At 44.7% G+C, this 24,041-nt stretch overlaps 1 protein-coding gene across 2 annotated transcripts in view; it reads left to right on the top strand.

Annotated features, from left to right (window-relative positions):
- LOC143928255 (dimethylaniline monooxygenase [N-oxide-forming] 2-like) overlaps positions 1–24,041 on the top strand; it is a 92,084-nt gene that overhangs the window by 17,564 nt on the left and 50,479 nt on the right. For both annotated transcript variants that reach the window (XM_077453016.1, XM_077453017.1), the window contains exon 3: positions 5,122–5,310. In XM_077453016.1, coding sequence (XP_077309142.1) covers positions 5,122–5,310 — 189 coding nt within the window. The remainder of the gene's footprint in view (positions 1–5,121; positions 5,311–24,041) is intronic.

Here is a 24,041-nt window from a genome sequence, read left to right on the forward strand (position 1 = left end):
TCTGGTGCTTGCCAGTTCACCAGAAGGATGAGCGGCACTAGTACTGGTTCTCTCTGGTTAAACCTTTATTTAGGTAATATACAGTGGGTGCCCTGACGCTATAAAAAAAATAACTATCTAACCAACGTCAACTGTGACACTAATACGGTGATCACTGGTGACAGGGGGTGATCAAGGGGTTAAAACTCTATTAGGGGGGTTTAGGGGGGATTCCTGGGCCTATCACTAAGTACCCTAACACTGATTATTGTCATAAATGACACCAGTACAGTGATCAAAAAAAATATGAACACTGCATTAGGTGACAGGAAGTGAAGGAGTTAACTGGGAGGTGATCGGGGATGACAAGTATGCCTATGTGTACTGTGCCAGTGTAGTGTTGGTGCAACTTACTGTGAGATGTCTTCTCTCCTCTCTCTGGAATGGAAAAGAGAGTTCCACGAGGGGAGATGACATCACTTCCCCTGCATGTGTTTACACTTACACGGGCAGCGGAAGGATTTAATTCGCCAGAACTGATCACGAGGTCCAGGCCAGAAATCATTGACCTGGGCCTGAGTACTGATTGGTTCTGAAGCAAATCTAATTGTCGTGGCCCACGCACCCGACGCACAGCTACGGTGCTTCACCCAGCCGAGCCAACCTGCCGCAGTATAACTGCAGCGGCTGGTCTGCAACTGGTTAAATGAAAATTTCACTTTTTTTCTTTTTTTTAATCCAGCTCCCCTATTTATCAATATACCATAAATGTACATCAGTTGCAGAAAATTAAAAGTGTTCCTTGATTCTGAGAATATGGCCTTACCTTAGCCCTTGCTATATTTTTTCATCACTTTCTCATATATACATATGGGACAGCGAAACCAGTAAGACACCAGTTAGGTGTTTACCAGCTGACTCCATTAGCACACACCCTTTACCCATCAACTATGTTTGCACAGCATTCCCACATCCCTCCACGTGTACATTTGCCTGGCTTCCCCAGCGTCTCTCCAGACAGGCTTAGGCAGCATGCTAAACCCCTTGGGGCCACAAGCAGCCCATGGTACACCCTGTTGTAGTGCAAGAGCCTGTCTGATTGGATACAGAGTGATTTGAAAGATGGTGTGTCCTATTACAGTATATAGTTTTGCTAAATCTAAAAGATTATACAAGCAAATTGTACTAAAATTACCTAGTTTCAGTGTCATAGAAACACAGAAGTGAACACACATTTTTCCACAAGAAAAAAAGACTGACAAAAGCAGCAAAAGGTGCAGTACAAAAAAAATGGAACTCGCACCACGCAAAAATGTCCCATGAGCTACTTTTCCATGTGTAGCACAGCCCATTGAAATCAATGGGCTGCCCTATGTGTATCACTGGAAGAACAAGCCAAAAAACAAGCGCTGCCACTACTCTTGGTGTGAATGAGACCTGAAAGTGAAATTGGTGTGTTCACACAAGAACAACAAGGCTCCATTTGCATTTGTGTGTTTCCAAACGCATGGAAAACTGCACAGTTTGCCATGTGTTTCAGAAAATCTGCAAATGTGCATCATATTTGTGTTGTCATTACAAGTTAAAGATGTGACAAGTAAAAACGCTCCAAAGCACCCCTAAAACGCATGCGGGAATGTGAGTTTTCCCTACATGGAGATGTGAATGAGGCCTGACAACTGAGTGCCTCTGTCCACTCCCTCTTATGTACTTTATAAAGATGGTCATACATCTGCAATATGATTGTACAATCTCTGTACAAATCCATTCAATTTGTATCAAATCAGGCTGGCCCTTGTACTACATAGCTGATGGAAGATCTACAGGAGATTGTACAATCAGATTGTATAGAAAGTGGGTGGAAGGTGGTATTGTAATGAGGGAGTGGAGAGGGAGTCTAGAGTGGTATCACACACACTTCTGTGATGCTACAACTAAGTAAAGTCTTCTGGATGATGACCTAACAGGAAGTGAAAGCTGAGAGAATCTACAGGAAGTGATGGAGTCTAAAAAATAATTTTAAAAATTCAAATAAACTGACAAGATTTTAAACCTCCTGCGGATAAAGTAACTGAGAGAAAAGCATATTGGGATGGCTGGGCCAGAAATCACATTGGAAAATGGTTCTATCTATTATGAAAACTGAAATTCTGCCCGAAAAGGTCAATTTATTCTTTAATATTGTATGGTCCAAATTGGCCTAAAGTGTTGTTTTATAAGTAAACGCCACCCTGAAGTAGGACCAGGTTACTTGGGCCAGATATAATGCCACAATACTACAGGCAAGAAAACACACATACTGCCAGAGCCCCAGGGTGTTAGGGCTCATTCAGATAGACATATCCAAAATCTGCAGGATCCTGCTGGCAGAAAATCTTGCACACTTACTGTTGGAATGTAACATTTGTGCAATGTTACAGAGGGCAGCGCACAGGGACTGTATTGGCTATGGCTGTTGATCCCGACTGATATTTCAATAACAACACATGTAATCAGCGGCGCACTGTTGGACTGAATGAGTCACTGATGCACAGATGACTTCCTGAGTTTGTTCTGTGCATGCACCAGTAATGCATTATTAACTTATTCAGAACAATAAGCAGGGGCAGCCAATAGGATCCCTGTACGCTGCCCACTATATGCAGGTATGCTTTCAGGGCATACTCCATGCCTGTGCATGAGCTTTATGGAAGCACTGGTGCATATCGCTGTACACAGCAGCTATTGGTCTTGGGGAAGTTGTTATGGAAGTTATAAATAATTATGCACTTTGTGTGTGTAGTGCTAACCCCAGAGGAGCCGCTGAATTGTTTTGTGATTTCTCTGCACTTCTGAAGATGACACACCTTGCTCACCCAACACTTACTTACACACTTTAAGTTATTTCATATAATTTTTTTAGTTTAAAGCGTTTGTTAACCCCCCTTAAATCGTGTTATACAGCACAGTGCTTGTTCTGTGTCATTTGGCCCCCTGTAACATCTGAAATACTAGGCTGATCATGCCAGTTTCTACCCTCCACCTTGTACGCTGACCACGATATATCAGGACTGCTGAGCCCTGACACTGTAGTCAGTGTACGTGCCTCTGTCATTTTAGGTCACATGCCCGAGCAAGGGGTCCTGCGAGGTTTCAAAACATTTGCTGTAATCATGTGATTGTTGAATAAAGCTTTGGGCCCAATTTTTGAGACCCATGGTGTGCTGGTGACATTTCTTACTCCAAAATGTTAGGAACATCTAGCAGACTACACTTCCCGCTCAGTAACAGCATCACAGTCTATCTCTCACAGCTGGGGAACATGAGGTAGTTTTTAGCATAAGTAGTGGCACACTAGAACAGTCTGGTTCCTTATGGCAGGGAACCACAAGGTAGTCTATAGCACAGGTGTGGGTAGACTGTAAGAGTCTATATATTCACATCTGGGGACCATGAATTAAATTGCAGCACAGAATAGAGGCCCTACTTACAAATCCTGGGACAGGATCAGTCCATAGGTGCAGCCCCTTGGAGATCAGTCCAGTGTCCAGTCCAGAGGTACTCCAGGGGTAAGAAGCCCCATGAAGCTCACCAATCAATTCCCTCATAGGGAAAATGAACCCAGTCTTCACAGGCTCCATGCTATTGATCACCAACTAGGCATACCTTCCCAGGGATTGGCCAAAGCATGGTAAATATTCAGACTGGGCATTTGAGAGCCCTATGCTCTGGAAGGTCCTTCACATAGGCAGAGGTGAACAATCAAATCTAATATATATATAAAGTGCCGCTGAGATACACAGGACATCCGCTCTGTATCTCGGCTGCGCCATTTTTAAATGGCAAATGACTGACAAGGCTGCAAATGCAAGGCTGCATACGACTGACAAGGCTGCAGTGGAAGGCTGCAATGCAAGGCTGCAAACGACTGACAAGGCTGCAAACGACTGACAAGGCTGCAATGCAAGGCTGCAAATGACACTGACAAGGCTGCATTGATGGGCATTTAAATGTAAGTTTTTTTCCTTAACCACTTTCAGACCAGACCATTTTTCTGGCTTAAGACCAGACCACTTTTTGCGATTCGGCACTGCGCCGCTTTAACTGACAATTGCGCTGTCGTGCGACGTGGCTCCCAAACAAAATTGACGTCCCTTTTTCCCCAAAAATAGAGCTTTCTTTTGGTGGTATTTGATCACCCCTGCGGTTTTTATTTTTTGCGCTATAAACAAAAATAATAATAATAATAAGCTAAATTTTGAAAAAAACACATTATTTTTTACTTTTTGTTATAATAAATATCCCTAAAAAATATATTAAAAAAAAGTTTCCCTCAGTTTAGGCTGATACATATTCTTCTACATATTTTTGGTAAAAAAAATCGCAATAAGCCATTATTGATTGGTTTGCGCAAAAGTTATTGGATTTACAAAATAGGGGATAGTTTTATGGCATTTTTATTAATAATTTTTTTTTTTACTAGTAATGGCGCCGATCGGCGATTTTTATTGTGACTGCGACATTATGGCGGACACATCGGACATTTTTGACACATTTTTGGGACCATTGTCATTTATACAGCAATTACTGCTATACAAATACAGTGATTCCTGTGTAAATGACACTGGCAGTGAAGGGGTTAACCTGTGGGTGGCAGTGTAGGGGTTAAGTGTTCCTAGGGGCGTTACTAACTGTGGGGGGCTGGGCTTTGTTTTAGTGAACACTGATCTCTGCTCCAATCACATGGAGCAGAGATCAGCGTCACTTGTTGCTAGGCAGAATGAGGAGATGCTGTTTACAATGGCATCTCCTCATTCAGCTGCCCCGTGAGACGATCGCGGGTATGCCCACAGCGATCGAGTCCACGGGACCCGCGACCGGACTCACGGGGGTCCCGACCGGCATGCAAGCGCAGGGCGGCATTTAAAACTGGACGTACCTGTATGCCAATATGCCTGCCCATGCCATTCTGCTGACGTACATCGGCGTGTGCCGGTCGGGAAGTGGTTAAACTTCCCTCCTAAAAGTTTTTTCTTTTAAATGCCCTCCTAAACTTTGGTGTGCGTGTTATACGCCGGCGCGTGTTATACACCGATAAATACGGTAACTAAGCAAAATAACTATTAGAAAGTAATTTTATTCCATGTTTCTGTTTTAACCCAGGAAACCGTGGAAGACAAAAGAGCAAGTCTATATAGCTCTGTTGTAACAAACACTTCCAAGGAGATGATGTGTTATTCAGACTTTCCAATGCCAGATGATTTTCCAGCATATCTACACAATTCAAAAGTGCTGGAGTACCTTCGGCTCTATGCTGATCATTTCAGACTCTTGAAGTACATTCAGTTTGAGGTGAGTGGTTAGTATTTTTTTAACATGAATGCAAGCAAATACAAACTCATTTGTATTAAAAGGCAAGTACAGTGCCTTAAAAAAGTATTCATACCCCTTGAAATTTTCCACATTTTGTCATGTTACACCAAAAACGTAAATGTATTTTGTTGGGATTTAATGTGATAGACCAATACAAAGTGGCACATAATTGTGAAGAGGAAGGAAAATGATAAATGGTTTTCAATTTTTTTTACAAATAAATATTTGAAAAGTGTGGTGTGCATTTGTATTCAGCTCCCTTTCTTCTGATACCCCCAACTAAAATCTAGTGCAACCAATTGCCTTCAAAAGTCACCAAATTAGTAAATAGAGTCACCTGTGTGTAATTTAATCTCAGTATAAATGTATCTGTTCTGTGAAGTCCTCAGAGAATTGTTAGAGAACCTTAGTGAACAATCAGCATCGTGAAGGCCAAGGAACACACCAGACAGGTCAGGGATTAAGTTGTGGAGAAGTATTATCACTACTACATTTTTTATTTTACTTATTTCTCAATTTAATTTAAGTCATATTTTTCACATTTTTTATTTTTATTTAAAATAAATCGTTTTACATATATTTTTTACATAATTTTATATAATTTTTCATATTTTTATACATTATTTAATTTAGTTTATATTTTCAGTTTATTTATATTAAATAATTAGAACAATTTTTTATTTTTATGGGGTGTGATGCATGCATATCAATGGTGAAGTATATAAACATGACAACATAGACATTATGCAAAGGATAGGGTTGCCACCTTTTCTTCAAGCCAAACCCGAACACTTTAGCAGCGCCGGTGTCCTATCATATAAGGCCCCCCATCCGATAGTGTCCGCTGTGTACTGCGCATGCGCAGTACACAGCAACACAGATTCCGAAAATTGCCGAGGATGAACGGTGCTTGCGCCGTGAGTCCAGATTCTATCCCCACCATCCAAGTGGACATAGAGTAGGAACATAAAAGAGCCGAGCGCAGCGAGGCCAAGCCCAAAGCGTGGCAAGCAAAGCTCGCCCGCGAGGGGCTCTCTAATATTCACAACCCTATGTCCGCTTGGATGGTGGGGCTACCACCTCCACTGACGGCGCAGGCGCTGTTCAGCTTCGGAGATTTTCCGAAGCTTTGTCTACGGGGCGGACGCTATATGATGGCAGGACACTATCTGCCAGAACACTGGCAAATATTTTTTTTTTTTGTAGTACATTAAATTCATTACCACTGTACATTGTAATGAACATCTTTTTTTATGTTGTATACACTATACATATAGTTTTGTGATTAAATAACTTTTCTGGAGGGGGTGATGGGTGCAGTATGTACAAGAGAGGAGTGCTATGATGGGTGTAGTATGTACAGGAGAGGAGTGTGGAGGGTATGATGGGGGCAGTATGTACAGGAGAGGAGTGCTATGATGGGTGTAGTATGTACAGGAGAGGAGTGTTATGATGGGTGCAGTATGTACAGGAGAGGAGTGTGGAGGGTATGATGGGGGCAGTATGTACAGGAGAGGAGTGTGGAGGGTATGATGGGGGCAGTATGTACAGGAGAGGAGTGTGGAGGGTATGATGGGGGCAGTATGTACAGGAGAGGGGTGCAGAGGGTATGATGGGGGCAGTATGTACAGGAGAGAGGTGCAGAGGGTATGATGGGTGCAGTATGTACAGGAGAGGGGTGCAGAGGGTATGATGGGGGCTGCATGTACAGGAGAGGAGTGTGAAGGGTATGATGGGTGCAGTATGTACAGGAGAGGGGTGCGGAGGGTATGATGGGTGCAGTATGTACAGGAGAGGAGTGTGGAGGGTATGATGGGGGCAGTATGTACAGGAGAGGGGTGCAGAGGGTATGATGGGGGCAGAATGTACAGGAGAGGGGTGCATTGGGTATGATGGAGGCAGTATGGGGAGGGATTTCTTGTGGTGTCTGTGGGGTGACTATGGAATGAAGTCCCTCAGCTGGGGGGTAGGAAGCGGCTCGGAATGATGTCTGTATGAAGTGGTCTGGGGGAGATATAAGCTGGGGGGAGTTGGGGGCTGAGAAGTGGTCAGATAGGGATGTCTATAATTTAAAAAAAAAAGCTATTGTGATCATCTACTAAAATATACAACAATACTATTAAATGAAAACAATGTGTTATAAGATGCTGCCCCCAGCACTCTGTATGTACAGATGATGTGAAGATAATGTATGACCATTCATATATCCTGTGTTATCCAGGCTCTGAGTCTGGACTATCAGGGGTGTAAACTCACCACATACACACAGGGTTAAGTGAATGGTCATAAATGACATCACATAATCTGGATAGAGGATGGGGAAGTTTGTGTACATAGATAAGTGAGCTGCTTGGGAGATACTGTGATGGACTGCAGACTCCCCCCCCCCCCCCCATACACTCACTGCTGTCTCTTCTGATTCTGCTTATCTTTAACCTTCACAAAAGAAAGGCTCCTGGAACTTTGCTTAGTATAATAAAAAGTCAGCTCACCTCTTGATGAACAGTGGGCAGTGCCACAACAGCTCCAGTGATCTCCTCCGCTCTGCCTCCCCCTTCTTCCAGACCATGGCACTAGTGATTGCAGAGGGGGGAGCAGAGATAATGGAGACCCAGCAGGAGCCTGGAGGGGGGAGACAGAAAGGAGCTTCAGATTCCCAACACACACACACCAACACAGTGTGCGTATTTATTGAGACAAAATGATACTGCTGCTGTGACTGTCTCCACAGTGGCATGTATGGTAATGAAGCTCAGGCAGTCTGAAAACCGGGCAGATGATTCAGAACCCGGACTGTCCGGGTGAATCCCGTACAGGTGGCAACCCTAGTAAAGGATGTACCATTTTTATCATCTTTTACTGTCCATGGCTAGTGATGGACGAACTTCCGACGGGACGTTTCGCGAACGCGGCCGATAGTTCGCGAACCGTAACGTTCGCGGCAGGTCCCATTGACTTCAATGGGAGGCGAACTTTGCAAATCTAAAGGTAAAATTTGCAGCCACAAAATAATTAATAGCTGTGCATACATAGTCCCACCACATGGCCAATGACATAACACATGTATGAGGTGAATCTGGGATCGACAACTACAAGCATTCTTTTTTTATATGTGAAATTGTTGTGACAATTCAGGACTGTGGAGCACCGTGATAGAGAGCACTGACATCAGCAGCGTGACATACAGCAATGACACCTGCACCGTGATAGAGTGATATGACAACAGCACCGTGATAGAGAGCACTGACATCAGCAGCGTGACATAAAGCACTAACACCAGCACCGTGATATACAGCACTGACACCAGCACCGTGATATACAGCACTGACACCTGCAAAGTAAGCAGCCCCAGGAGGAAGTCAGCATAGTGCAGGGATGGTGGGAGCCCCTCATAATGAGCATAGCACAGGGATGGTGGGAGCCCCTCATAATATGTACAGCAGGGGTAAAGCCCCAGGAGGAAGTCAGCACAGCACAGGGATGGTGGGAGCCTCTCATAATAAGCAGCCCCAGGAGGAAGTCAGCACAGCACAGGGATGGTGGGAGCTCCTCATAATGAGCATAGCACAGGGATGGTGGGAGCCCCTCATAATAAGCATAGCAGAGGTACAGCCCCAGGAGGAAGTCAGCACAGCACAGGGATGGTGGGAGCCCCTAATAATAAGCAGCCCCAGGAGGATGTCAGCATAGCACAGGGATGGTGGGAGCCCCTCATAATGAGCATAGCACAGGGATGGTGGGAGCCCCTCATAATATGCACAGCAGAGGTACAGCCCCAGGAGGAAGTCAGCACAGCACAGGGATGGTGGGAGCCCCTCATAATAAGCAGCCCCAGTAGAAATATGACACCGCTCAACCTCTTCAAACAGGAGGGTACGGGCATATAGTACGGTGTGCTTTTTTTGGACAAGGAAGTGAGCCAAATGAAGAAAGAAGGTCTGTGTGCTCAAAGCTAGGCGAGTACGCTTATCGGTCACGATCTCCCCTGCTGCGCTGAACGTCCTTTCGGACAGGACACTGGATGAGGGGCAAGCCAACAGTTCAATTGCAAATTGGGCAAGCTCTGGCCAGAGGTCAAGCCTGCCCACCCAGTAGTCCAGGGGTTCATCACTCCTCAGAGCGTCCACATCGGCCGTTAACCCGATGTAGTCGGACACCTGACGGTCTAGGCATTCCCTGATGCTGGATCCGGATGACACCTGTCGATGGGTCGGCTGAAAGAATGACCTCATATCCGAAGTCACCAACACATCTTCAAACCGGCCTCTTCTTGCAGGCACTGTTGGATTGGTACCCGCAACTCCTCTGTGACAGCGGTAACATTTCCGCCATTTTGTGTTTGTAGCGGGGGTCTAAGTACGTTGCCACCCAGTACTGGTCCTTGACCCTTATGCTTTTTATACGGGGGTCCCTATTAAAACACTGGAGCATGAAGGCCCCCATTTGCACTAAACTGGAAGCGGTGTGGTGGCCTGGCTCCTGCTCATCATCCAGGATAATGTCATCCTCTTCATTCTCCTCTCCCCATCCACGCACAACAACAGGGATCCCAGAAAGGTTTAAAGCATGCTCTTCTTGCTCCTCCTCATCCGCCCTGGCACCATCCTCCTCTGATTCCTCTTCAGACTCCTGTTGTTCACTTGTCTCAGATAGAGTAGCCCCCCCCTGGGAATTCATCCAGCATTGCAACTTCCTCATCTTCCCGCTCCTGCTCCTCCACAGATTGATCAATGACACAACGCAATGCACGCTCCATAAAGAAGGCATAAGGTACCATGTCACTGATGGCGCCATGACTGCGACTGACCAGTTTGGTGATCTCCTTAAATGGCTGCAGAAATCTGCATGCGTCGCGCATGAGCAGCCACTGGCGCGGTGAAAAAAAACCCAGCTCCCCAGAACCTGTTCTGCCGCAGAGTTCATACAGGTAGACGTTAACTGCACGTTTCTGCTGGAGCAGCCTATCAAGCATATAGAAGGTTGAGTTCCATCGCGTCGGGCAATCGCAAATAAGACGTCTGACCGGCAGATTGTGTCGCCGCTGAATGTCAGCAAGGCGAGCCATGGCCGTGTAAGATCTTCTGAAATGGGCCGAGATTTTCCTTGCCTGCCGCAAGATGTCCTGGACCCCAGGGTATTTGACAACGAATCGCTGCATGACCAAATTTAAGACGTGTGCCATGCATGGCACATGCGTAATTTTGCCCTGTTTCAATGCGCTAAGCAGATTGGCACCGTTGTCACACACCACTTTACCAACTGTCAAATTGAGCGGTGTTAGCCACTGATCTGCCTGTGAACGCAAAGCTGAAAGGAGTGCCGGGCCAGTGTGGCTCTTGGCTTCCAGGCACAACAGATGCAGCACGGCATGGCAACGTCTCACCTGGCATGTCGAATAGGTTCTGGGGAGTTTGGGTGGCGCAGCGGAAGAGACGCTAGCAGTGGAAAAGGAGGAGTCAGCCGAGGAGGAGAGGGAGGAGGATGGAGTAGGAGGAGGAGGAGAAGAAGAGCCAGGCCTGCATGCAGTCCGTGGCGGTAAAACCAAATCTACACGGGTGCCACTGGTTACATGCTTGACGGCAGTCAGAAGGTTCACCCAGTGGGCAGTAAAAGTGATATACCTTCCCTGCCCGTGTTTGCTAGACCACATGTCTGTGGTCAGATGTATCTTGGCACCGACACTGTGTGCCAGAGATACATTCACTTGCCGCTGAACATGGCCATATAGCTCTGGGATGCCCTTCTCTGAGAAATACTTCCTTCCTGGGACCTTCCATTGTGGTGTTCCAATGGCCACAAATTTTCGAAAGGCCTCCGAGTCCACCAGTTTATATGGCAGTAGTTGGCGGGCTATGAGTTCTGACAAGCCAGCCGTCAACCGTTGGGCAAGAGGGTTATCCGGTGTCATCATTTTTTTACGCTTGAACATTAGGCCCACGGAAGCCTGCCTTTTTGCAGAAAAACGTGAGCTTGGCGTGATGGAAGGTGGAGTGGAGGACAATTGTGAGGAGAGAGGAGAAGGAGAAGTAGAAGACGAGGCTGGACGGTGAGAGCCTGGAGTGTGGCTTTGTGTGTTCCGTTGCTCCCACTGGGCTCGGTGATGGCTGCTCATGTGCCTTCTTAAGGCGGTCGTCCCTAGGTGAGTGTTGGGCTTACCGCGACTAATGCGTTGACTGCAAAGATTGCAGATGGCAACGCTATTGTCAGCAGCAGACACGTTAAAAAAAGCCCACACTGCGGAGCCATGTGCCGATGTCCTGGGAGCGCCAGATGTGACCGTACATGGTCGATGACTCGCTCCTGATACATTTGCAGTCTGCTTTGTCCCTCCTGTGCAATGTAAGTTATTCCTGCTTCTCCTCCCTATCTGCGGGTCCATATCTTCCTCTGAACTCCCCTCCTCTTCCTCTCTTGTGGGCACCCACGTGACATCACTAGTCACGTCATCATCGACGTCACCTTTCACACCGCTATAAGTAGAGATCTCGGAGTAGGCAGCAACAGCGGGGACCAACCTCCTCCTTGGGCTGATCTGGGTACTGTCGTCAGACTGCTGAGTGGCGGTTGTTGCTACCTCCTCTTCCTGATCCAATACCAAGAGTGGCTGCGCATCAGAAATGTCTTGATATGGATCGGAAAATAATTCCTGTGACTCAAGCGGAAGGTATGTGGTGGTGGTGGTGTTGTTGGTGGTAGTGTCTTTGGGGGTGCACATAGCAGAGAGTGAAGAAGAGGGTGCAGATCAAGAGGATGAGGAGGGTGCAGAAGAGTAAGGCTGAGTGAGCCACTCAACCAAGTCTGGTGCGTCCTTTAAATGAATTGAACGCACATTCTGCAACTTCCCACTTTGGCTCAAGCCTGTTGCTCCTGCACTACCCCTACCACCCCTGCGGAAGGGCCTGCCTCTTCCTCTGCCTGCCATTTTTTAAATGACCCTGTGACAAAACTCTCAGTCCCTATACTGATAAAGGACTACTGCAGCAGTGAGGCAGCAGTCAGCAGTAGTGCACCTCAACCCTATGTATTGTGGACCTATACCAGTCCTTACGGAATAGCAGACTGTACCTCACTCAACCCTATGTACTGTAGCACCCTAGACCTTACCAGACCTTATAAGGACCGTTGTGGAACAAGTAGGTTGTGAATGATTAGCAGACTGTACGTCAGTCCCTATACTGATGAAGGACTGCTGCAGTATAGGGCAGCAGTCAGCAGTAGTGCACCTCAACCCTATGTATTGTGGACCTATACCAGTCCTTAAGGAATAGCAGACTGTACCTCACTCAACCCTATGTACTGTAGCACCCTAGACCTTACCAGTCCTTATAAGGACCTTTGTGGAACAAGTAGGTTGTGAATGATTAGCAGACTGTACCTCAGTCCCTATACTGATGAAGGACTGCTGCAGCAGTGGGGCAGCAGTCAGCAGTAGTGCACCTCAACCCTATGTATTGTGGACCTATACCAGTCCTTAAGGAATAGCAGACTGTACCTCACTCAACCCTATGTACTGTAGCACCCTAGACCTTACCAGTCCTTATAAGGACCTTGGTGGAACAAGTAGGTTGTGAATGATTAGCAGACTGTACGTCAGTCCCTATACTGATGAAGGACTGCTGCAGTATAGGGCAGCAGTCAGCAGTAGTGCACCTCAACCCTATGTATTGTGGACCTATACCAGTCCTTAAGGAATAGCAGGCTGTACCTCACTCAACCCTATGTACTGTAGCACCCTAGACCTTACCAGTCCTTATAAGGACCTTGGTGGAACAAGTAGGTTGTGAATGATTAGCAGACTGTACATCAGTCCCTATACTGATGAAGGACTGCTGCAGTATAGGGCAGCAGTCAGCAGTAGTGCACCTCAACCCTATGTATTGTGGACCTATACCAGTCCTTAAGGAATAGCAGACTGTACCTCACTCAACCTTATGTACTGTAGCACCCTAGACCTTACCAGTCCTTATAAGGACCTTTGTGGAAGAAGTAGGTTGTGAATGATTAGCAGACTGTACACCATTCCCTATACTGATGAAGGACTGCTGCAGTATAGGGCAGCAGTCAGCAGTAGTGCACCTCAACCCTATGTATTGTGGACCTATACCAGTCCTTAAGGAATAGCCGACTGTACCTCACTCAACCCTATGTACTGTAGCACCCTAGACCTTACCAGTCCTTATAAGGACCTTTGTGGAACAAGTAGGTTGTGAATGATTAGCAGACTGTACGTCAGTCCCTATACTGATGAAGGACTGCTGCAGTATAGGGCAGCAGTCAGCAGTAGTGCACCTCAACCCTATGTATTGTGGACCTATACCAGTCCTTAAGGAATAGCAGACTGTACCTCACCCAACCCTATGTACTGTAGCACCCTAGACCTTACCAGTCCTTATAAGGACCTTTGTGGAACAAGTAGGTTGTGAATGATTAGCAGACTGCAGCAGAAGGGCAGCAGTCAAGTATAATATTCTTTCTATATTTGGAAGAAAGAATATTATACGTGTACAAGCCTATTACCATACCAGTCCTGAAAAGAACCTTTGTGGATCTAATAGTAACAGCTACTGATTAAACTGACTGTCCCTCACTGCCTCACACACAGCTTCCTGCCTGTCCCTATTTAAACTGACAAAACAGAGGCTGCTGGAACAATAACTTGAATAGCACTTTTGTGGACCTAATAGTAACAGCTAATGATTAAACTGACTGTCCCTGCAGCACACAGCGTACTGTCCCTCTCTCTACACTGACAAGAGACAGGCTGCTGCAACAATTAGTAGCACAGCAGTGCCTCAAACCTATATCCTGAACTACACCTAACTAGGGTTGCCACCTGTCCAGGATTCACCCGGACAGTTCGGGTTTGGAATCATGTGTCCGGGTTTCAGGCTGCCTGAAACCCGGACACATTATTTAGACTGGGCTATGGCTTCCCAGCAGGGTTGCTGGCTGCAGTTGTTTAGCTGAGAGTGTCTGTTACACTCTCTTTCACACTGCCCAAAGCCAACACTAACAATCCCCCCCCCCCCTCAAACACACAGACGGGAGAGGAGAGAGGGCTCGATCTGCACCTCTTCCCTCCACCCCTACCCCTCTGTGTCTGCTCACACTCCAATCCCTGGCGCTGTGCCTCAGAAAAGGAAAGTTGGGGCTGGAAATTTGAAGTCCAGCAGCCTCAGATACATCTGAATGAGAGGTGCTGACTGCCAAGGGGTGAGTGAGCTCACCATCCATCCCTGTCTGTGACTGAAGTCTCCCCCCCCCCTTCTCTCTCTTGCCCCTGAGTGAGTACACTAAGGTGAATCAGGGTTCTCAGAGCACCCCTTACAACAGAGTTCCCCTTTGCACCAGAGGCCACAGTGTTCCCCCTTACACCATAGTCCTCTCTGTACATCAGAGTACTCAGTGTACCCCTTAAATCAGGGTTCCCAGAACATCCCTTATGTCAGAGTCCGCAGAGTTCTCCCTTACATCTGAGTCTGCAGAGTCTCCCCTTACAGTGAAAGAGAACTCTGCGAGTTCAGATGTAAAGGGGAACTCTGTGGACTCTGATGTAAAGGGGGAACTCTTGTTATTAACTTCATATGATTATTAATGTTACTTAATAGCACAATATAGGTATAGTTTATAGTATAAAAAAAATTGCTGTGTCGCCGCTAAGGTGTTCGGGTTTGACTTGAAGAAAAAGTGGCAACCCTACACCTAACACCTATACCAGTCCTGAAAATAACTTTTGTGGACCAAATAGCTAGCGATTTGGGTCACTGAAATCTCTCCCTGCCCCACACAGCAACCTCTCCCTATAGTGACAGAAGAAAGAATGTAAAATGGCCACCGGATCGGGTCTATTTATAAGTTAGGGGGAATGTCCAAGTGTCCATGTGCTGTAATGTCTCAATTGGCTGTCCTGTACCCCATGATGGATGTGTCATCATAGGTCAAAGTTCTTTTACACAGTAAACACGGAAGTCCGCCGGGCGAACGGCGGCAATAGTCTGCCGATCGGGCGGACGGCGAACAGCCGAAATTCGGTGCTAAATGACCGCCGGGCGAACCGTTCGGCCATCCCTATTTACAGCCAGCCATCATTTTTACATATAGGGGATCTTTAACTGGTATTAGCGCACTTTATGAATTAATTCTATATTTAAGGGAACCTTTAAATGCCATTAACGCACTTAATTAATTTTACAACAGACAGTTAGCTAAAACAATCGGCGGTTTACTCTGCATGTAAAGCTCCCTGACCTTAGTCAATGGCCGATAGTGACTTGCGCAAGCGCACTAAGGACAAAAAAAGAAAAATGCACTGGTATCTGCTCTCAGCACATCAAGAACTGACTACGGCACTTGTCACTTTCACTGAAATAATAGCATTTTGTGCACAAGCCACTTTTGCACATTTATGAACTGTATAATAATAGTTAAGACAATTCAAATATTTTCAGAATTCCTTACAACTTAGGCCGCGTACACACGCGGGGACTGTTCGCTCAACTTTGTTCGTCAAACAGTTTCAGCGGACAGTCCGCTCGAAATTAGCATGGACGGACTTGCCCACACACGATGAACGAACAGTCCGCTGAAACCGTGCGCGATGACGTGAACGGCACGTACGACGGGACTAGAAAACGACGTCCTATACACTGCAATGCAACCTTCGGCGTGTACATTCTTTCTGAGCATGCGCGAGACTTAGTTTGACGAACAAGCCTACACACGGGCGGACTGTCCGCTCAAACCAAGTTTCAGCGGACAGTTTTTCGGAATTTCCGAAAAACTTTGTTCGTCAGACTGTCCGCTGAAACTGTCCGCTGAAGCCCACACACGAGCGGACTGTCCGCCGAAACACTGTTCAGCGGACAAAGTTGAGCGAACAGTCCCCGCGTGTGTACGCGGCCTTATACATTTATGCCTAAATTGTTTTTTATATTAATACTTGCTTTAGATGTTTAAGTTACGTGTAAATATTGTATAAAATACACATTTTTTTCCAGAGGGTCTAGCACGTCCAATAGATTTATAGGCTTTATGAAAAAAATTTTTACGCCTCTTTGCACCTTGGGGTGGATTGCATAATTTGCTAATTGACTAAATTGGTTATTTGGTTATGAAGATTAATTTGTAGGTTTATACAATTTTATTACTTTTTTTATCACTATCTGATAATCACTATCACAGAAATAAGCGTTGTTCATTAAGGAGTTTTACTAACCCTCATGCACTACAATTTGCTTGGATAATTCAAAAGTAGTTTTTTGGTATAGCAACTCTTTGTTTTATGTTTTAGCACAGGGGGTCTAACACATATTACATTTATAACATAAAATTAAGTTTTATATATGAGACACATACATATAAATAAAGTAGTAGGTATTTCCTTGAAGTCTACTTATATTGCTGAAGGGGTATAAATAACCCAGAACACTTACACCCACCAGAGGGTCCAACACAGCACCTTGGTGTAAGATAAATTAATTGGTCATATTTATTTATTTTTAAAAATTTTTACATTTTATATTTCATCTCATTATTAATATAAAGTATCTTGATAAGTATAATTTTTCTTAGCAAACTGGAGGGTAGCGCCATTCCTACTTCCTTTTCTCCTTCTCTACAGTCTTGCTCTACCTTAGGGTGGAAGTAATTTGTAGGGGCAGCAGCCATTTTTTTTTTTTTGCAAGATTAAAACTTTGTAGAACATTCATATATCCATAGCGCAGTACCATTTTTTTTTCTAACATGTTGGGTATAAATTTACTCGGCGTAACATCATCTTTCACAATATAAAAAAAAATCAGCTAACTTTACTGTTGTCTTATTTTTTATATAAAAAAGTGTATTTTTCCCCAAAAAAAGTGCGCTTGTAAGAACGCTGCGCAAATACGGTGTGAAAGACAATATTGCAATGACTGCTATTTTATTCTCTAGGGTGTTCGAAAAAAAAATAAAAAAAAAATATATATATATATATATATATATATATATATATATATATATAATGTTTGGGGGTTTTAAGTAATTTTCTAGCAAAACTAAATGATTTTAACTTGTATTAACAAGTTTGAAATATAGGCCCGGTCCTTAAGTGGTTAACCACTTGCTTACTGGGTGCTTAAACCCCCTTCCTGACCCGACCAATTTTCAGCTTTCAGCACTGTCATTCTTTGAATGACAATTCCCCAGTCATTCTACAGTGTATCCAAATAAAAAATGTTGTAATTTTTTTTTCACACAGATAGAGCTTTATTTTGGTGGTATTTAATTGCTGGGTTTTTAATTTTTTTGTTAAATAAGGCAAAAAAGGACCGAACCCCCCGCCCCCCCAAAAAAATTATACATTTTTGAAAACAGGTAATTTTTCTCCTTCACTGACGTGCTGACTTCACTGATATGCTGATGGGCACTGATAGGTGGCACTGATGGGCACCGATAGGCACTGATAAGGCAGCACTAATAGGCACTGATAGGTGGCACTGATAAGCACTGATGATGCGGCACTGATGGTTAGCACTGATGGGTGGCACTGAAGGGCACTGATAGATGGCAATTGATAAGCGGCACTGATAGGTGGCACTGATGATCACTGATGGGTGGCACTGATGGGCACTTGTAGGCAACATTGATAGGCAGCACTTATCTGTGGCACTGATTATGAGACACTGATGTTCATTGATTGGCAGCACTGGTGGGCATTGATGGGTGGCACTGTGGGCACTGGTAGGTGGTACTGTGGGCACTGGTAGGTGGCCCTAGTGGGTACTGATAGGTGGCACTGGTAGATGGCACAGTGAGCACTGGAAGCTGACACTGTTGGGCACAGAAAATGCAGCCGCAAGCTTTCTGTGAGAGCAACCAATGTCCCTCTGACAGAAGCCGGGTTTTTTTCCCCTCCTGCTGACAGTGTGAGGAAAAAAAATACTGATTACTGAGCTTCTGTTTACATCACGTGATCAGCCATCATTGGCTGACAGCTGATCACGTGGTAAGGGGCTGGGGTCGACCCCTTACTGGAATCTGTGATCAGCAGAGTCTTATAGACTCGGTGATCACAGAGCGCACCATGAGAGACCCGCAGGAACATGCAGATATTGCTTGCTCGGGAGGATGTCCATGGATGCCCTCCCGGCAATCAAGGCCCATGCTGTAGCCGTCTTTCGGCTATAGCGTGGGCAGCAAGTAGTTAAAGTAGGGTTAGGTTATAAAGAAATATCCCAAGCATTGAACATCTCATTGAGCACTGTTCAATCCATCATCCAAAAATGGAAATGGTATGGCACAACTGCAAACATACCAAGACATGGCCGTCCACCTAAACTGACAGGCCGGGCAAGGAGAGCATTAATCAGAGAAGCAGCCAAGAGGCCCATGGTAACTCTGGAGGTGCTGTAGAGATCCACAACTCAGGTGGGAGAATCTGTCCACAGGACAACTATTAGTTGTGCACCCCACAAATCTGGCCGTTATGGAAGAGTGGCAAGAAGAAAGCCATTGTTGGGAGAAAGCCATAAGAAGTCCCGTTTGCACTTTGCGAGAAGCCATGTGAGGGGCACAGCTGACATGTGGAAGAAGGTGCTCAGGTCAGATGAGACCAAAATGTAACTTTTTAGGCTAAAAGTAAAACGCTATGTGTGGCGGAAAATGAACACTGCACATCACCCTGAACGCATCATTTCCAGCATGAAACGTGGTGGGGGCAGCATCATGTTGTGGGGATACTTTTCTTCAGCAGGGACAGGGAAGCTGATCAGAGTTCATGTGAAGATGGATGGAGCCAAATACAGGGCAATCTTAGAAGAAAACCCGTGATGCCCTGTACACACGACCTTTTTTTAGTCTGAATAAACTCTGAAGGTTTTTTCAACGGAGTTCCAATGGAATTCCGCTGAAACTGTCTTACGTACACATGATCACACCAAAGTCTGACATTCAAGAACGCAGTGATGTACAACACGTATGACGGGACTTGAAAAAGGAAGTTCAATAGCCAGTAGCCAATAGCTTCCGTCTCGTACTTGCTTCAGGGCATACGTCGCATTTGGCTTGTCGGAACAGCATACAGACAAGCGGTTTTCCCGAATTGGTCAAGTCGGAAATATTTAGAACATGTTCCATTTCTAGGTCCATCAGAATTTTTGAAAAAAAAAGTCAGATGAGGCATACACATGATCGGAATATACGATGAAAAGCTTCCATCTGACTTTTTCTGTTGGACATTCCGCTCATATTTACACGGCATAAAGCCCCATACACACTATCAGGTTTTTCTGCTAAGTTTTTCGTTCAGATTTACCAAAGGCATATAATATGAGGTCAAACCTTAGGAGTTTCAATTTCTATACAATCAGGCAGGCCCTTGCACTACATGGTTTTGGTAAACCTGAAAGAAAACCTCAGCAGAAAAACTGATATTGTGTCTGGGGCTTTAGAGTCTGCAAAAGACTTGAGACTGGGGTGGAGGTTCACCTTCCAGCAGGACAACGATCCTAAATATACAGCCAGAGCAACAATGGAACAGTTTAGATCAAAGCATAATTATGTGTTAGAATGGCCCAGTCACACACACACACAATAGCCCATACATTGAATCATTATGCGCAAGAAACATGAAAATTGACAATCCCTAACGTTTTGATGTTTTGATGTTTGATGCTTTGAATTTCAACATTCCTGCTTATACAAACACTCTTACTACTTCTAAAAGTCTTAATCTAACCTCTTCATTTGACCTGAAGCAATGGGTACAGGCTTCTACTCACTCTGATGGCAACATCCTTGACCTTGTATTTTCCTGCCTATGCACTTCATGCAACTTCTCAAACAATCCTTTTCCTCTCTCCGACCACCACCTTATTCGTTTCTCTCTCCCTCCATCTTCCATCACCTTTACCTCCCATCGCTTAACCATCACCCGCAGAAACTTTCGCAACTTCAACACTTTTCTCCTCTATTCTGCTGCTGACCACCTCTATATCAAAATCTCTCCCCTGTCCTGCTCCAACCAAGACACTTCCATCTACAATAAATCCCTGTCCTCCACCCTGGACAAGCTCCCCTCACTACACACATAATCAAGCCTCAACCCCTACAACCCTGGCAAACAGATAACACTAAAATTCTCAAAAAACGTAGTCACGCTCTTGAGCGTCTGTGGCACAAGACTAAGTCTCTCAAATACTTCAACCAATACAAATCTGCCCTCCAAAAATACTATTCTTTCCTCCACACTGCCGAGCAGACCTATTTTACAACTCTTATTAACACCCTCTCATCCAGTCCCCGTAAACACTTCTCTACCTTCAACTCTCTACTTGGTCCTCCACCGCCTTCACCCACTGACTCACTCACAGCCCAGGAGCTAATCACTTCAAAAACAAGATTGATAGAATCCATGATGAAATCTCCACTCTGCAGGTATATCCTCCAGTTAAGAACCCATGTCAACAGGTACAACTGACACTCCTCTTATTCAAATCTGCTACTACAGGCGAAGTTGCTAAACTCCTTTCTAACGCCCACCTAACCACCTATCCCCTGGACCCTATTCCCTCTCAAATACTAGGGTCACCCTCTGACTCTATCCTATATGCTCTAACCCACATCTTCAGTATCTTCCTCACCTCTGTCATGGTCCCTACCATGCCAAGAGGATGGCTAGGTGGGGTCACGTTCCAGGTGGCTCAGGCTGGTCTTGAACTCATGGCCTTCCATTTGGTGCTCCAGTTTCTTTACCCCTGAGCCACATCTCAGTTCCTTTCAGCCTGCTTTCCAACCATGCCCAGTTCAGCATGAAGTATTGAGGGCGATACTCTGATTGCACCTGTCACTCTTGGATCAGCTGAGACAGGTTACCTAATCTGCTGGGTATAAAAGACTGCCTCACTCTGAGGGCCTGGCCGGTTCATTGTCTCATGTTTGCCAACTGTTCCTGGTTTCTGTTGCAGTGTTCCAAGACTGACCCCAGTGTCTGACCCTGGCTCTGTTTATCCTTTATCCTTTATCCTGTCTTCCGGAATCCTTTACTACGGCTTTATCTCGACTATCCCTTGGCAATTTCCTGTTGAAGCCCCCATGCACAGATTCACAGCTCAGGTAGCTTCTTACCTTGCTACCGAGTGCTGTGCATATTTGCAAGGGTGAGCATGCATCTCTGCAATATGGACTCCAACCAAGGTAAGCCCTTACAACCTTTGGCATTTTCCCCAATGCTCTAAAACATGCACTGGTCACCCCCATACATAAAAAGCCATCCTTGGACCCTACCAATCTTAACGACCTACACCCTATCTCCTTGCTCCCCTTTTCCTCTAAACTCCTTGAACGCCTTGAACCAACTGAGTGACCACCTCATTAAGAATAACCTTCTTGATCCCCTTCAATCTGGATTTCACCCTCAACACTCCACAGAAACTGCTCTTTTAAAACTCCCAAATTACCTATTAACTGAAAAAACCAACAGACACTATTCTGTACTCCTACTTCCGGACCTTTCATCTGCCTTTGACACGGTTGACCACCCCCTCCTCCTCCTAAAACATTACTCCCTCTCTCTCCGTGAGTCTGCTCTTCAGTGGCTCTCATCTTACCTATCCCAACACACCTTCAGTGTCACTTACAATTCTTCCTCCACGCCTTCTCCCTTCTCTGTCAGGGTCCCTCAAGATTCTGTTCTTGGACCGTGTGTGTGTGTGTGTGTGTGTGTATGTATGTATGTATGTATGTATGTATATATTCTCACAATGAGCTTCCCAGTGAATGGCTGTGCAGGAGGGATGTGTCAGGACAAGTCTGATCATTGAAGGAGAGTACATTGAGTTCCCAGCATACCTAGAGAACTGACTGTGGTGTGCTCTCCTGCTTAGTGTGGTCAGTTTTTAATAGGAAAGTAAGAAGACTGACACAAACACCAGGGATTTCACACAAAGGAAGCAATATAAAGAGAACAGGATACTTTTTTTTTTTTTTTTTTTATACAAGTACATGGTACAGCAGGCTTATATCAGGAATAGGAAATGTTGGAGGTAACAAATGCTTTAAATCGATAACAATAAGTATTGAAAACAAAAGAAAAATAGGAAGAGAATGCACTGATCTGGTGTATTTTTAAAATCAATATTTATGTATATAAAAATAATACATTTTCTGTTTCATTCACAATTATCAGGCTCCACTTTGTACATGGCCAAAGCCTCTGTAATTAGTAGACATGTGCAAAAGGAAAAAATTTGTTTAGTTTCGTTTCGTTTTAATTCGTTAATTCATTAATTTCGTTTAGTTATATTCGTTAACTTCCTTAAATTCGTTTTCGGATTTCGTTTAGTTTTTTACCGAATTCGAAAAATCGGCCACATTCGAAAATATTTCAACGAAATTTGAAAATATTTCTACCGGATTCGAAATGATTTCAACATGATTCGACATTATTTCAACCACATTCGAAAATATTTTGTGACCCAACTTTAGGGCCATGTATCTCGGGGTCACTTGGTGCTAGACACTTCAAATTTGGATATGTTGTAGTGCTAGTACTATTGTGTTTGCATACCAAATTTGGGGTTTCTAGCTATAAGTGACCCCGAGATATGTGGCCCCAAATTCGGGTCGCAAAATGTTATTAGTTACTAGAGCAGAGAATGACATTTTGCGACCCGATTTTGGGGCCACATAGCTCGGGGTCACTTATAGCTAGAAACCCCAAATTTGGTATGCAAACAAATTTGAAGTGTCTAGCACCAAGTGACCCCGAGATACATGGCCCTTCAAATGCGGTTGAAATAATGTTGAATCATGTTGAAATCATTTCGAATGCAGTTGAAATAATGTCGAATCATGTTGAAATAATTTTCGAATGCATTCGAAATTATTTCAACATGATTCAACATTATTTCAACCGCATTCGAAAATATTTTGTGACCCGAATTTAGGGCCATGTATCTCGGGGTCACTTGGTGCTAGACACTTCAAATTTGGATATGTTGTAGTGCTAGTACCATTGTGTATGCATACCAAATTTGGGGTTTCTAGCTATAAGTGACCCCAAGCTATGTGGCCCCAAAATCGGGTCGCAAAATGTCATTCTCTGCTCTAATAACTAATAACATTTTGCGACCCGATTTTGGGGCCACATATCTCGGGGTCACTTATAGCTAGAAACCCCAAATTTGGTATGCAAACACAATAATACTAGCAATACAACATATCCAAATTTGTAGTGTCTAGCACCAAGTGACCCCGAGATACATGGCCCTAAAGTCGGGTCACAAAATATTTTTGAATGCGGTTGAAATAATGTCGAATCATGTTGAAATCATTTCGAATGCAGTTGAAATATTTTCGAATCATGTCGAATTCATTCGAATTCATTCGTTAAATTTCTTTCGTATTCGTTGTAATTTGTTATTTTTTTATTCGGACATTCGGATGCATCCGAATGTCCGAAAGATGCAAAATTCGGCCGAATTTCGATTCGTTACGAAACGAATTGCACAAGCCTAGTAATTAGGAACATTGAACCTTTAAAGATTGATCAATTGTCCACACCAAAGTTGTAGACAGGCATAGATATAACGCACACATGTCCATGTCTCACAGTATGATCCACAGCAGAGATCTGGTGTAGCAGTGGTTGAGCGTTATGTACACCTGGCTACTCCTTGTATTGGGCAGTCATCCCAACAGCACATTCCAGGGGTGGCTCCCCTTTATTGAAG

This window comes from Lithobates pipiens, unplaced genomic scaffold, assembly GCF_037356315.1.
Source record: "Lithobates pipiens isolate NorthernLeopardFrog02 unplaced genomic scaffold, aLitPip1_a1.2 Scaffold_23, whole genome shotgun sequence".
In the NCBI taxonomy this organism is placed as follows: domain Eukaryota; kingdom Metazoa; phylum Chordata; class Amphibia; order Anura; family Ranidae; genus Lithobates; species Lithobates pipiens.